At 42.8% G+C, this 16148-nt stretch overlaps 1 protein-coding gene across 2 annotated transcripts in view; it reads left to right on the forward strand.

Annotated features, from left to right (window-relative positions):
* LOC141016439 (ephrin type-B receptor 1-B) overlaps positions 1 to 16148 on the forward strand; it is a 169976-nt gene that overhangs the window by 61810 nt on the left and 92018 nt on the right. For both annotated transcript variants that reach the window (XM_073490804.1, XM_073490805.1), the window contains exon 3: positions 5503 to 6184. In XM_073490804.1, coding sequence (XP_073346905.1) covers positions 5503 to 6184 — 682 coding nt within the window. The remainder of the gene's footprint in view (positions 1 to 5502; positions 6185 to 16148) is intronic.

A 16148-nucleotide genomic window follows, 5' to 3' on the forward strand; every position in this document is an offset into this window, starting at 1 on the left:
GAAGATTTCTGGAGACATATCAGTTTTCCTCCCTGGCAAAAAACAGCTACACACAGTCACTAATGTTCTTTGGTATCTGCTGCTGCGCAACTCTTTAAAGATACTGCAAATGCCAAAAAGCTAAAACACCAGTCTCCAAAACAGGGATGATCAGCTTGGTGTTTTCTGGTTACTTTTTAGATAGTTTGAAAATAAAATAAAATTCACAATTCAGGTTCACTCGATCAACATTCACCCACTCTCTCTTCATCTCGCTCCGTCTTACAACACTCAAAAAGTCTACTAAGTAACCTTGAAAATACTAGTGACACCCACTGCTGAGGACTGTGTGAATGATTTCTGTACACAAGCTGTACCAGGTTTGTGTGTAACTAATCAGGCCATTAGCAATGGCCATTAGAAATGGCCTAAAGGTGGCCATGGCCACCCTTAGGCCACTTCTTGATTTGGTTCTTAAGTTTCAAAGGCCAGCTCAGGAAAATATGAGTTCAGCCCAGGGACAACAGTAAGATCTAGGTACCTTCAAAGTTCCTTAAAAGGTTCCTGGGTTACTGAAAAAGTCTCCATTTTTGTGCAGAAAAGTTCTTGTCAAGGAAAGGGGCTATATGATAACCCAGGGACTACATTAAGATCCAGGCTCCTTCAGTTGAAAACTTCCTGAAAAGGTTCCTGGGTGCCCGAAAAAGTCCACATGTTCGTATCGAAAAAGTTCCTGTGGTGTAAAGGGGCTATATGACAGCTTTGTCACTACATTAAGATATATGTTTATTAAGCTGAAAAGCAGGTTATGTTCTTAAAAATTTCCCAAGCTTCCTGAAAAAGTCCCCATATTTGTGCTGAAAAAGTTCTTATAGTAGGAAAGGGCTATGTGACGGCCCAGGGATACATTTAACATCCAGGTTCCTGAAGTTGAAAACAAAGATAAGTTCCTTAAAAGGATTCTGGGTAACCATTTTCCTACTGAAAAAGTCTCTGTGGTAGAAAGGGGCTATGACCTTTTGTAATACTGTTAGTCGCTTTTGTTATTTCAGTTGCAGCTTGACTGGAATCGTGCAGCATGTGTACGATAGCGCCTGTCATGTTCCCACCATGCCTGCTCTAAATGACTCATTAGTCCAGCCCATTTCTCCTATTATTGCCCGCAGGTGTTACATCCATGTTCTGATAGGTTACTCTCAGCTCTGTGATTGGGGCTCTGCTTGTACCCAGCTCACTGCTGGATGCTGCGGCCCTCTGGAGCAAGACTGTGGCCATCCGAGCTGCTCTGTGTTATTTTAGCCTTTGAAGGTAATGGCGATCAATGTGATGAATGGCCTTTATGAGGGCAGAGTATCGATGGCTTGATGGCAGCGAGCTGAGGCTGTGGGAAGGGGAACATCAGCATGAATATATTACCGCCCTCCCTTCCCCTCGATTCCTCTCCACTCCTGTGTTTTTCTTTTATCCCTCACTCTGTCTCTCTTTTCTTTCCTCTGCCCTCTCTTCTCCAGCTCAGCTAGCTGTGACTGGTCATTAACACAAACATTAAGCGCTCTGTGAATCCATAGCTCCTCCATCTCCTCGCTACTGCCCATAAAACAGAGCAGCTATAATGACACACACAATGGGCACACTTGACAATCAGGGGCAGGGGAAGAGTGTCTCCTATATTAGTGGCAAAAGCAAAGCTATTAGAGTGGAGCCAATGGGTACATTTGGTTGGCGTAAAAATGAGTGTTGTGTAAAGATGCTCTCAATATTTGTCTGGTGTTTCATCAGCAAGAAAGTTTGTGCCCAGTGAGATTGGTAATGATAAAATAGTGCGACGCAGAAATGTGTACATTAAAACTAATTGAGAGAGAGCTGGCTTTATTGAGTCACATAAAATACTCTTCAAAGCGATGCTGGTCAGCTTCCACCCACTGTATTCTTTTGTTTTTTTTCCACATTCATATCCTCTGCAACACTGTGCTTTCCTGCCCGACTGCTACAGAGAGAACATTATCTCTTATCACCTGAACGTATGGGAAACATTTGGTGGGGGAAGTACGAAAGAGAAGATGCACTTGGCGACATGACGACAATCACACTCAAGCTTCCACCTTGTTCACCTTGAGCCGATATGAATGATACATGCATGGAACATTCATCTGCGCTTAGGTCCATAACCGTTGGACTAAATATAGGCTACACAGCATGGCACTAACAGTGTTATTTTATATACAAATCCTTGAGGAGGAAATGGATGGAAGGACCAGGGAATTCCATTATCAGTAAGGTGACAGGTGATGATGCCTTTTCCTTTTCTTTTCTCTCTTCTCCAGCAAGGTCAGAGAAGTGTCACAGAGTGGTGCGGGAGATAGATCTGATTTAAATGATGTAAAAGGTCTGCGAAAGAGGAAAGAAATAGAAATAGGAAAACGCAGGTAGAGAGTTGATGTGACTGCGAGGCATGTGCTGCCTATGTAGATGGCGTCCTTGAGTCTTACATGCACGTGTCACTTGCATTTCAGTGGCGTTGAAAGAGAGAAAATGATAAAAGATGTGAGATAATGGATACCAATGTTAATACTCAGGGTAATCAAATGTTTTGGACCTACAGAAGCAGAAATGTGGCATGTAGCCTCGAGCTTTTCAAAACAACAGCCAGCAAATCAATATGTGGTCCGTAAACCATCAAATTATAAACAGCACGATCTCTGTGCGCACTCACACAAAACACACAGACGTGGACAGCAGATGAATACTAAGCGCTGAAAGGATAGAAGGAAATCGTGTCGCTGTGTGTGATTTTTGCTAAGTAACCGACGCACCTGTAATAGTTTTGTTTGTCTTTGACACAATGGTGGCAGCGAATATCAGCCGAGAAGGAAATAGAAAAATTGCAGTTCATTATTATATGAGCCAATGAATTTCTGGACAGATTTCAGACGGGCATTATTGGAGACGCCCCAGGCCTCTCTCTGGCGTGAAAGATGGTGGTCATTTGGCTAGACGAGGGGCAGTGAGGACCCCCTCCTAGACCGGAGCAGACGGGTGCAGAGGAGCCTAGGGCGGGCTGTATTAATGAACAGGCAGTGCTGAAAGGGACAGGTTCCTGTAATGCTGATGAATGGTCATTACAGAGCAGAGACGAGAGAAGAGAGCAGAAGGGGGAAGAGAGGAGGGGGGAGAGGAGTACAGCGAAGTGGGCACAGAGGGAGCAGCGGTGAGAAAAGGCTTTAATTTGCACCTCAGATTTCTGTAAACTCGTTTATCATGTCAGCGGTGTCACTGTTCACCATGCGTCTTCTCCCCCCTTCCCTCTCCTTGCCCCCACCTGGCCCAAACCTTCTTGTTTTTTTACAAATACTGCCATGTACTCCTCGGGCCAAACACTTACTCATCCTCACAGTTTTTGTATATTTTCCGGCCCCAAATTTGACAGCTCACATGCATCCTGTATATCTCGCCATGCATAAGTTCAAGATTTTTCTGAATCGTTTCCATTTGTTGGGGCTGTGCGTGGAGAGTTGATGTCTTCTCCTCTCCATTAGGCCTGATTGAGCAGCTGGGGCTTTAAAGGTCAGGAGAAGGAGGAAGCACCAGGAGATATATGCACACAAGAAACATGAACTGACTGGAGGCCCACTCACTCCACTATAGACCTCATTAACTTCTCCTCGCCTACAGCTGTTTGGATCATTGGTGGGGTGGGAATTTGGAGAAATAAATCTGCGAGCCGAGCTGTTGCTTCAAATAGGAGTAAAAAGAATGGTATCGAAACAGACAGTGGAAGTGATCTGAGAGGAGAAAAGAAATTCAAAACGGTTTCAAATTACTCTTTGTGCTCTGCAGATTATTCATTTCGAGTCAGTGGAGCTTTTATGCGGCTGTCGCAATGCATGCAGCCTTATGTTTTTTTTTCTGTCTGCTCTGCTGCTGTATGCCAAAGTTTAACCTATTGTTATGATAATAGCTTCACAAATTGAAATAGTACATTTAGATTATAAGTAGACTGTCTGGTTTTGACCCAGTCTCACATGTTTTAGCACTGGAGGAAGGTCGGTGTTGTGGTCAAGACCACCTAAACCAACACCAAGTCTAGGCCAAGACCAAAGCAGGACCAGACCCAGTGCGATTCCTACACTGCATGACACGATCACAAAACACTCACAGAACACAAAATTGAAATTGAGATGAGATGAGATAAAAATGTGCCTTATTCCGAGACGAGACCTTCAAAATGTCTCTATTGTTATCCAGACCAATGCTTGAGACCAATCTCGGGTACTTCAACACTACTGACTGAACCCATTTATATTCTGGTATAGAGGTCGGTCTGACTTGCTCGGATTTCTTGACACCAGTTACAATCGTCTGAAACGGTGCTGATACCAGGATGCATGGATTAATGGATTAATATAAATAAATAAACTTGTTTTGGTGGAATGTTTGCACATGGAAGACGAGCCCTGGCATTAAAATGGCTTAATCCCCACAAAGGAACCAAGCAGGCCTGTGATCCAAGTTCTTCATTAAACTTACCATTTTCACCGTTAAGGTTGCTATTTTAGAGGTTTTTGTTGTTTCATGTAGTGATGAGGACTTTGAACGTCAACACACAGATAGTAAAAGGGCAGAATTCTTACTGAAATCGTCGGTAAATGGCAGACCCCAACCCCTAACCCTAATACCCGCAGCCTATTTCCTGTGATTCAGACTAGAATTTTTTGTGCAGCTGGGCAGTTACTCTGATATATTTTTTATCTGAAAGCTTCTACGCAAGCTTCTATTTATTTGAGCTTATTTCTCTTCCCAGATCTCAGTGATTCCAGTGAAATTTTAATGCCGCATTTTCATTATTATTTGGTGCACAGGATTAATAACCCAAAGGGGCTTTTAAAGCTCATCCAACATACTTTCTGGGTCACACCTGCGAGAAATGGCCTGCGGTGTATTTCACTCTGCAAGCAAATGCCTTTCCATCAGACCCACCCATTCATCAGGCTCCTGGCTGCCATGTAGTAGCCCTCGACTGTCTAATTGAAATTCAATAGTGCATAATTTCGAATTTGTTACACACCATATTTTATAATGCGTCAACTCAGTGCCCAGCCACGCTCAGCATAGATGGCAAATAGCAGCGCATCCAAAGTAATTACTGGGTTTGTGCTTATACAGTGGCAGTACACATACTACAGCTGTTGAGCGTATTTAGAGAACAAGACGGCAAAGTGGTGTTTTTGCTGTCGCTGCACTTAAGAAGTTATTTGTGATTCAGAAAAAGAAGGACATTTGTGTATCCTCGATGGATAAATAAGCCCCACAGCTCAACTGGCTGATTTTTTTTTTTCTGTTAATCCAGGAAGTCGACTCAAATTCAGTGCCTCAGGGAGATTACTGATATGTGTACAAATTCTCTGTGGCTCAGCCAATATTAGCATTCTCTTTCAAAAAAATGACAAATACGCAGCACAGATTTCTTACTGATGATTAACTAATTAACCATGTGCACTCTTCTCTCTCTTTCTCTTTCTGCAGTGGGAGGAGGTGAGCGGCTACGACGAAAACCTCAACACCATCAGGACCTACCAGGTGTGCAACGTCTTCGAGCCCAGTCAAAACAACTGGCTCCTCACCACGTTCATTGATCGGCGTGGAGCACAGCGCATCTATGTGGAGATTCGATTCACCGTGCGCGACTGCAGCTCCATCCCCAACGTCCCTGGCTCGTGCAAGGAGACGTTTAACCTCTACTACTATGAAACTGACGCTGTCATTGCAACTAAAGGAACCGCCTTCTGGATGGAGGCGCCTTACCTCAAGGTGGACACCATCGCTGCAGATGAGAGCTTCTCGCAGGTGGACTTTGGCGGTCGCCTAATGAAAGTCAACACAGAAGTGCGGAGCTTCGGCCCGTTGTCTAAAAACGGCTTCTACCTGGCCTTTCAGGACTATGGCGCCTGCATGTCTCTGCTGTCAGTCAGGGTCTTTTATAAGAAGTGCCCGAGTGTGGTGCAGAACTTTGCAATCTTTCCAGAGACCATGACGGGGGCTGAGAGCACCTCCCTGGTGATCGCCAGAGGAATCTGCATTCCCAACTCAGAGGAAGTAGATGTCCCCATAAAGCTCTACTGCAATGGAGACGGAGAGTGGATGGTTCCTATCGGTAGCTGCACATGCAAGGCTGGGTTTGAGCCAGACAATGGCAACGTATGTCGAGGTAAGTAATGGATAACAATAGAGACATTTATCACAAACATCCTACACTTTCTATTTGAGAGCGTTACCTCTGCTAGTTTCAAGCACCCTGCTTTCAAATCCTTTGCTTTTCATCATTCACTCGCTTTTAAAATGATGGACTACTCACATGAACAAATCACTTCAGTGAAGACAGGCGACATGTATTTGTTCTATTTTAAGCTCACATATAACAAGGCATCAGCGTAGCCTGGATCACAGATTTTCCACATCATTGGAACGGCTGAATTGATTGTGTTTCATGCGTTTTGCTGAGCACGGTGTGTCGTACTTCTTCCTTGATCACATCCACCTCCGGTGTACTAGAAAGGCGCATTAGCATTGATTCTTAATCTGTAGCGAATGCCAGCCTTCTGTGCAGCCTACTTTACAGATGGCGAGAGGTTTGATTCTGTCTCAGTGTGATGTGCAGGAGACGGAGTTCTGAGGAATAGATAATACCGCCTACATAAAGGCGAGGTTAATCTTGGTTTTCAGAGCGAGCTATCGCTTTCTGTCTTTTCCGCCTGTCCTCTAATGCACCTTTTTCGGTCTGCACCCTGATATTCTCCCACACTCGCATACACGTACAAGGAGAAAATTTGCTCAAGGTGTCTGATGATAATATGAGTAGCTCTGGGCTCTCAGTATGGCGCGGTATTGGTTTGGCCTGCCTCTGGAGGTTAGCTGGAGAGTGTGTGGAGCCCAGATAAGATTGATTGACGCACATCTGCTCTGATCAATAAACAGATATGAGAGTGCCACATATCTACAAAGCTCAGTGTGGGACTGTGTCTACTGTATACCTCTCGCATTGCTTTGTGTCCTACGCAAAACAAACACGCACACACACACACACACACACAGTCCTTGGCTAAGGTGGAATGACTTTCAAATGGAAATGACGAGGCGAAGTTCTCGGCCGTCAGTTCACTCATTACAGGAAGTTTTCTTTTCACATCAAATTTTTTCATCTTCATTCATCATACCTGTGATTTACATTATTCACAGGCCGTTCAATTTCACTTTGCATGTCTTTGTTTCTATGGTTATTATATTTTGTCAGCGCAAAAGGAGCTTTGTTGGCTAAATCACGCTCTCGGGGAAAAAAAGTATTTCAGTGCATTATGTGCAAACTAACAATTTACAGATAGAAGGCTTTTGTTCGCCTGCTGTGAGTCTTCATTCCAACTCCTTCTTCAAGGGAACATGAGCGTTGTGATATTCTAAACAACCGCAGCATCATTATGTCTAATAGAAAGTTGAAAAAAAATGGGCTGATAATTTGACAGGATTTCGAGCTAAACAAGATCCTATCACGAGGCAAATGGAACAATTTTATGTGCTTGTTGCAATATTAAATAGTTACTCCTTAGGTTTATCAAAACATAATTTGAAAGATCATCTGACCATTGTGACCATTTTTTTCATTTTTTTTCCTGCTTTAAAGAAATCTATGCCCAGTTGTCATTTATACATTACGGTAGCTAATGATATATCTTTTTGGCAGTATGTTCTGTCAGCGAGGTCACTTTAAAATATGACTAAAACTTGGATGCTTTTCTATTTTAAACCTTATTAAATGTACTAAATAAGACCACCCTCAATTGTTGTCCATGATATTTATTATTTATTTTATGATTAAAGGTGCAGTATGTAAGAATTTTACTGAACAACAATCAGCTAAAATAATACTTCATGTGATTAAATAACAGTTTAAACGTTATGACATCTATGTGTGATATACTGAAAGTATAGCCCCGGCCCATCCCGGTCCAAAGCTCCTGTGCTATTGGTGCACCAACAATCACCTAGTTCTTCGAGCTCCCAGTCCGGACCACTAGCTGCACTTCAATCTGAGCTTACTAAGGGTGACTACTGTTAGCAGCAGTTAGCAGTTACTCTGGTGGCTAATTCTCACATATTGCACCTTTTAAAGATGCATAATAAGAAACATTTTTGAAGTGGCATTACAATGTGTGGTTCCTTTCAGATTAGTTTAACTTTGAGCCCATATCTCACTAGAGTCAGTCATTAGTGTATATGAGACATTTTGTTTGAAGCTTTAACATGTAAGGTAAAGTTCAGCGCAGGCATTTCATAGCAAAGGAGCCAAACAACCTTGCCTGTCCTCTAATGCAAACAAACCTCCAGGCATTAATGTGTGAATATTTTTTATTTTACTTGATGCTGATCCATCCTTTTTTGTCCAACTTTTCTCCAAAGATTTCCTCCATTATTTACCTCAACCTTATACACACTTGCAGCACAGTAATTGGAGTCTAAGGTATCCCCAAGTGTTGGTGGGAAGCTTGTCGTGGCTTGTGTTAGTGGGGGGCATTGGCACCGCTGTAAACACCGCAAACACACACGGGCGCGTGCACGTACACAGCTACCCAGTAGGCACTGCACTACAAAGACTCTTTGAACAGTAGAGGAGAAGTATATTTCCACTAATTCCCACAATCCCCCTGACTTCCTCCTGTAAGTACCCACAGCAAGTAGACTTCCTGCTGTGTCAAGTTTGACATGTCTCTCTCTTTGATGGCAATGAAGCATTATGGGAGGTATGAAAAACAGCCTGCGGAGGGAGGGAGTTGTTAGTGCGTAGCTGCAGAAGGAGGTTTAAACCTGTGAAACGTTGCGCAGTTTGACCTTAAGCTTCAGGATACGAACGCAAACTTCTGTGCAGGCACGCGTGCATGAAGAAAAAGTTAACAGAGTTGAAAGAAAAACAGAATATGTTGCCATTTGTGCATCTCATAACCAGCGGACTCTCTGGAGACTAGCATGGAGTCCGTTCCCCCTCTCATCTCCACTGAAAGGCCCCTCCAATAAGAGCCGTCTCAACCTTTTATTTTCCACGCAGCCTCTTTTCATGGGATTGCAATCCATTATTTAAACAAGGAAATCTAACCTTAAAGTGCTTGTGGAAGCTGAGTACTATGGGCAACCAATCAATTGGGGGTTGGTGCAATAACATGGCCTCAGCATTGAGTCTGAAGTAATTGCCCATTAGAGATGAAGTAACAGGAACAGGAACAAAAAGAATACGGGAGCGCACAGTTTTCATGCTGAAATAATGCCCCTTGTTGAGAGCGACATGAGAAGCGAAGGTATTACATAGGAGAGGGAAGTCGCTATGGTGCTTCAAAGAACAGCGGGGAAACGAAAAATGAAAAGAGATTGCATCTGTTTTGAGCTATGCAAAACAGTTTGATAGTGTGGTCTTGTCCAACTATTTATTATGGGGGAATATGAAGTGTATACATCAGTGTTTGCCTATTCAACAACCGCTTTGTTCAATATGTGAAAACCCTTTTAGTGTATTCCTAAAGTGCTGGTGTGGGACTAAACATTATGCATGAAAATTAATTGTAGTGGTAATCATTCTCATTTGATATCATGCTGGTTAAGGACAGATTTGTGTGTAATGTACATTAACATCAAGTGACAAAACATAAATTAATTCTCCCGTACACTTCTTTACAACCCTGATTCCAAAAAAAATCAAATGAAAACAGATTGGTAAACACAGTTTGTTTTCAAATGATTCCAATCGTTTCCCGAATCTGTGTAGTTTTTCAAAAAAGTGAACCTCGCCCCATCCTTGCTTGGGACCAACTGAGCTTTTCAAGATGCCCCTTTATAATACCCAGTCATACTATCACCGGTTTACCTTTGCAATGTTCCAAGCAGGTGTGTTTTTGAATATTCCACAAAGTTCCTAGTCTTTTGTTGCCCCTGCCCCGACTTTTTGAACCATGTCGATAGCATATTTTTACAAAAAAAGTTGATGAGGCAAAACATTAGAGCAACATGATGTAGAAATTGGCATTTTGTGTGATTTGAGGCCCCCAAAGTTTCTGAGTGCAACACCGCTGTCGTAAATACAAATCCCAGGTCTGTAACAGTTTGTCAGACGTAACGTAGGTGCTAACTACAAACGAAACTCATGACATCATAACAGTGTTATGTGTTGAAAACTTGTATGTTGAGGTAAACATGGTTGTAACGCTGTGATCCTACCCTCTCACTGAAGTTACATAATGCAGGAACAAGTGATAGGCTGAGACAGACACCATTCACCCTATTACAAGACACTGTGCCATCAACATGATTTTGAAGCTGTTATTTTAAGGTGAAAAAGTTACATAATGTTGCTTTAAATATATTGTCTTTGTACTGTTTTCAACTGAGTAAATACCAGAAAAAAAGGTATAGCTAATTTCTGTTTTATTTATGTATTAGTGTCAGCACTTATTTGGAATCAGAGTTGTGTATAGTATCAAAACCCAAAGCACCGTTGCTGTGTTAGTCACAGAAATGTGTTTATCTTGTACAAATCCATAGTTTTTGATGTTTATTTCTGCAATGTGAAAGTCAAAATCTGTGAAAAACTACAAAGATTTTTCTTTAAGTGACAAATGAATATGGAAGTCATTTGTTGTGAAAGAGAAAATAACCCTAATTGCTACGTGTTTGCTTGTGCCTTGTGTCGGAGTGTGTGTGTGTGTGTGTGCCTCCCTGTACCTGATTGCACTTTCCTCTAATCGATATGTTTTAATTAGTGACAGGTAGCCTGTTGTGTGTGTGTGTGTGTGTGTGTGTGTGTGTGTGTGTGTGTGTGTGTGTGTGTGTGTGTGTGTGTGTGTGTGTGTGTGCTTGTGTTTGTGTGTGTATGTGTGTGCGCGTGCGGCCTGCTGTCAGTTGGGCAGAGAGACCATGTAGAGTTGTTGTGCTCTGTAACGATGATGCCAGCATGCCATCCTCATTACCAGCTCCCCAGCTCCCACACAAGCCATTTGGGTATCCCCCCCCCCCCTCTCTCTCTCTCTCTCTCTCTCACACACTCTCTCTCTCTCTCTCTCCCTCCCCCCCTCTCCCCCTTGGCTATGTAAGCAATCTGCTAAATATTTTATCACCTCCCTGTTAAATCGAGCGGAGACACTCCAAAGAGCACACCACTACCTCCTACCAATGCAAAGCTTGTCTTGTGCGTGTGTCCTGCTCGACTCGAGCGTCCAAGATAGACTCACTTGATGGTTGTGCTGGACTTCTCTCATGGTCGATGCAGTGGTCTCCAGCTGAGTGATTAATAGAATCACCTTGATTAGGCTTGCTTCTCATCCATCTCTGTGTATTTTTTTTTATAATCTGATACAATCATTGATCATTTTAATGTTCCTTGTATTATCATATGTGAAGTGATTAAACTCCCTGGCGAGCTCATTATTATGACGTTTGAACCCTTGAAAGTGAACGATGTGACAAACATTGCTTTGGAGAAAACGGGGCCAAATGAAACACTACGAAGAGCAATTGAAAACTTTTGGACTGCTTGTTCTTCATTTTGCTGTTTTTTCCTTTTTTGGAGCAAAATTCCTCTACAGCTGATAAATGCCTGCCTGGAGTCTATAAAGCTGGCAGTCTTATTTTATGAGGCCCTCTACTATATTTTGTCTTCTTTTGTAATTGGTTAACCATGCTCAAAGCTTATTGCTTCTCTTTTTTTTAACCTCAGCGGGCCATTCCTATGCAAAGCACACAGCTGCTCAGAGTCTCCTCACCCGCGTGGACTTGCAGACTGTGCAGGGGGCAGAGGATGGTAAAAGCATTGGCATGGAGGGAGCATTGTTCCAGATATTGATTGTTGGAAAGATGTGCATTGAATTCTAGTAAAACGGGATGATAAGAAACATTATTACTTACGGTATAATCTATCATATATTCTGGTTACTTATTAATGGAACTCTATTTCATCCCCTTTCTTAATATGATCTAATGCACCATCCATGATTATGTATTTATTTAGTCGGCCATTTACGGGAAATCCCCTCGCCAGAGCAGTCCTATAGGCTCACATGGCAGTATGAATCTTCTCATATTTTCTCTCACCGTTAAGCTCCAGCGGGCTTTTGACACACTGGCACATTAATATTACAAATATTCAAATAACTTTATTTAACATTCTGCAGGCTGACAGTGGCAGCGGGAGATTCACAGCCCATTGAGCAAGTGCGCTTCCCTGGGCTAAGTGCCGATTCATCATGGCTGCCTTACTCCTGTCTAATGGCTGCCATCATGGGGCACGAGCGCCCGCGCATAAACACACATCTTGGGCATACGCTTGGAAAAAGTATGAGCTCTGCCTTGCATGCTTTTTTAAAAATGTAGTGTTTAAAGCACATCTATCACATTATTAACCCTAGCCTATAACATTATAAACCCCAATATATGCCCCTTTAGATTTCATTGTCATTGACACCAATCAGCTGGTTTATTCCTCTGGATTGATTCGAGAATCTAACTGAAATAACATCATTCTTTCAAAGCACACACAATAACTGGATCTCTGCATACTCAAAAGTTTTGAGGCTATTCATTGTAACTTCAGGTTTTACAGTTTTCGCCTTGACCGAGGCTTTGATTACTTCTTTATATGTCGTATTTGAGCGTTAAGGATCTGGCAGACACAACCCGCAAAGGCCTGGTAAGCCATTAGAGCCAATTCCAGCCCATTTGGCCTTGTCTACTTGCGTTCCACAGAGTTTACTTCATTTGCAGAGAAGCATCCATGTGTAGCACACACACACACCAAGACCTACTAAGTCACCTTGAAGTCCAATTAAGTAAGCGTCTGACTCTTCCTGTTCTTATTAGTCCTATGGCAGTGAGGACCAGTGTGGTGAAGACAAAAATGCAGTGGTAGGTAGGAAGAGACAGAGAAAAGACGCTGTAAGAAAGAGCAGAGAGTGAAAGACGTCTTTTTTCCATGGCTCTCAATGGGCTGAATAGAGGGATGGCGGAGTGCAGTGGTGAAAGAGTGTGACCCAAACAAAGACTCTTTGAATTTAAGGCCCAAACAGAGTGTTTGTAATGACCCCAAACACAGATGCGCTGCTCTCACTGCAATGACGAGAGTCAGTCCCTAATAACGCGAGGGGATTTCAGGGATTTTGTTCGCACATAATGGAAATACCCACCACACACAGAGCTGTCCTTATCCCCCATGGAAGGACACATACTCTTACACCTATTATTTTTCACTCTCTCTGTCCATCCTTTCAGCTGCTGCTTTTTTTCTGTCTGGTCCTCTAACCTTCAGTCCCTTTCAGGCCATGTATGTGGTCACTAGGCCTTTTTTTCCCCCTGAGCCTTTCATTGTCATCTCTCACTCGGTCTTTCCCGGAGTTGCTGCACAGAAACTTTGCAGCAACTTTGACCCAAAATCATCCAATCTTACTCGTCAAATCCTTTTTAGTTCCTCTATTTCATGTTTCTAGTCCCCGTATGTCTACTCCTGCCTTCCCCTCAGTCAGTGACGGACACTGGGTGTTGAGGCCAGCGAGAGTCACAGGGACACAGCGAGACAAAGGACCCCTAACATTCAGCAGATGGCTGGGGCTCCGCTTAATTTGCCTATGTCACCCTCACTGGCAAAACATAAAAGCCCGGCACAGCGAGGGCCTCCACTTCACCCCCTCACCCCAACTGTGACCCCAATCAATCAAATCCCTCACCTCATGCTTTTAAGTTATGATTGCACGTTTAGGAGGACAACAAAGACATCATCAATAATGCTGCGGAAAAGTGTCCCTTTCTGTCTTGCAAGGGACCAAAAGCTAAAGGAAACTCAATTTGACAGTGTAGAAAAACTATCTTCAATCTTGTTGTACTTTTCTGCCCCCGCTTCTCACCCCTTCCTTTTTCTCTCCTCTTCCCCCTCTGGAGTATGCTCCAGCAGGCACTAATGAGGAGACGTGGTGAGCCTCTCCACAGTCGCCCCCCACCCCCCCGGTTGAGAAAGTACAAACACGACCCCTCTCTCCATCGCTTCTCATTTGTTGATTCTCCCTCTCTTTCTCTCATCACTGTCCATCAATATTCACTGTTCCGCTAATAAAACACTCGCCAGGCCTGTTTGGTTTGACGGCAGAGGGACACATTTCAATTCGAGGAAATTGTCTCATCCCTTCCTGGAGGTTATCAGCAGCAGCAGGATGATAGATGTGGATTAGTCAAGGTTATGTTGTGGAACTTGCGGAGTGAGGATCTAATTAGAATTGAATTGCAATTATTGTAAGGCCAGTATACCTCTGCTCATTCCACATGCAGCGAGACGTAGTCGACAAAGCAACCGAGAAGAATGCGGCGGCGTACGAGGAACAAGGTCCAAGTTTTCTGTTACTGCAGCAGATTACAGGGTCAGATCACTCTAATTATAAAAATGAACATTCCTCATGCCATCAGTGGTATCTACACTGTAAATTGTAAAAGTTGACTTTATTTTTTTTTAAAAAGCCAGGAAAGTAGACTATTGCATTTAAGTGTTGTGAGCTGAAAGGTTTTAACAACTTGGTAAGTTTGAGGTAAAGTCACTTTGTCGTATTTTACGGTGTAGTAAAGAAGAATTGCAAATAATTTTGGTCTGATCTGACAGTTTTTGAGATATCAGGCTTTGGAATGTTTTCCCCATCCAGTGCCTTATAGTTTATTTTTTGAAGGGTTTCTGGTTTTGAATTGACCGTACTCAAAGTAAATCAAAGTAAAGTCAACTTTTAAAATTTGAGGTGTAGTTAAAATTTAAACTGTACCTGAGTCAAAGTCAAGAGTGCTGGAGAAATTGATTTTGAAAAGAAATGTTGCTGTCGATTTTTAAACAATTTTTAATGATGTCAGAACGGCAAACAAAAAGCACCAGAAGTTTCGGACAGATATCTCAAAACAAGTGAAACAAAAACTATCTAAGTGTAACAAGAAAAAACATCTTATTTGTAATTTGGGTAAATGGACCATTTAATGTCACAAAAATATGACCGAGCAAGAGTGTGTATTTGTTGTCTCATAGGCTGCTTCCGGGGATCTCCAAGTTAAAAGCCTCTGCTATTATTGGTACTTGAGAGATCATAGATTACACTTCCTGTAGATGGACTGATCTGAACTTGGTCGACATACGACCAGCATGGTGAGACTGGTGTTTGTAATAAGCAAATCCTGTAAGCCAAAACTACATTTCTTCCATGCTTGGTGTTTATTCTGTCAATCCCCGCGAGTGTTAGAAAACAATTCAAGGCTCAAAATCTCTGGACTTTGGGTCAAAGCTTGTAGGATGTTGCCTGCACACAAATGCAACAGTACACACACACACACCAATTCCCATCACCTCGAGCTGAACTTTGCGTGTCCAATTTCATAACCTAATCATGTTTGCCATAATTCCCACACACTTGAAGCAAACGGCAATGCAGTTCCACGTTAAGTGCTCCTTGATTGAACATACGTGAAGAATTATGCCTGTGTAATCTATGTTATGACACCACGCATTATCCTAAACCAACTTAGCTCCTGATAACTGGGCAGGTCATATCAAACACAACCCCAAAACCTGCACAATATGCAATTATCCGGCAATTAGACAACTCCCATAATCTGCATGGCGCTATGTCATTGTGCGGGTTTAATTGCATGTTTTCGTTGACAGTAAACACAGTGTGTGCTTTTCGGGGTCAGGACTTGAGGTTCTGCAAAAAAAAAAACAGAGGAAACGTCTCCGTTCAGACTGTCAGACAGGAAGAGCCTATGAAGCTCAATCTGGCAGACGCAACTCTGTGACAAATTATTGATCTTGGCTTTGTTGTCACTCCTCATGCCAAGGGCCCCCTGCTATGGCTGTCTTCCGAAAACGCCCACTAGAGAAGACATTGTGTGAATATTGAATCTTGAATGCAAGATAGGGGAGAGGAGGAGTGTGCGCCTATCTATATATGTGTGTGTGAGTGTTGGGGAGGCAGTTTGAAAAAAGGAGAAAGAGAAAAAAGAGAAAGAGAGCGACTTGGTAATCCTCTCTTTGAGCACTTTGTGCTTTGTGCTCCATTTGTTTACTGAGTTCCCACACTGGCTGGGGTGCTGCAGCTTTTCTCCCAGACCGGAATTAGCATAGCCAG

The sequence above is a fragment of the Pagrus major genome, chromosome 21 (genome assembly GCF_040436345.1).
Source record: "Pagrus major chromosome 21, Pma_NU_1.0".
NCBI classification, from domain to species: Eukaryota; Metazoa; Chordata; class Actinopteri; order Spariformes; family Sparidae; genus Pagrus; species Pagrus major.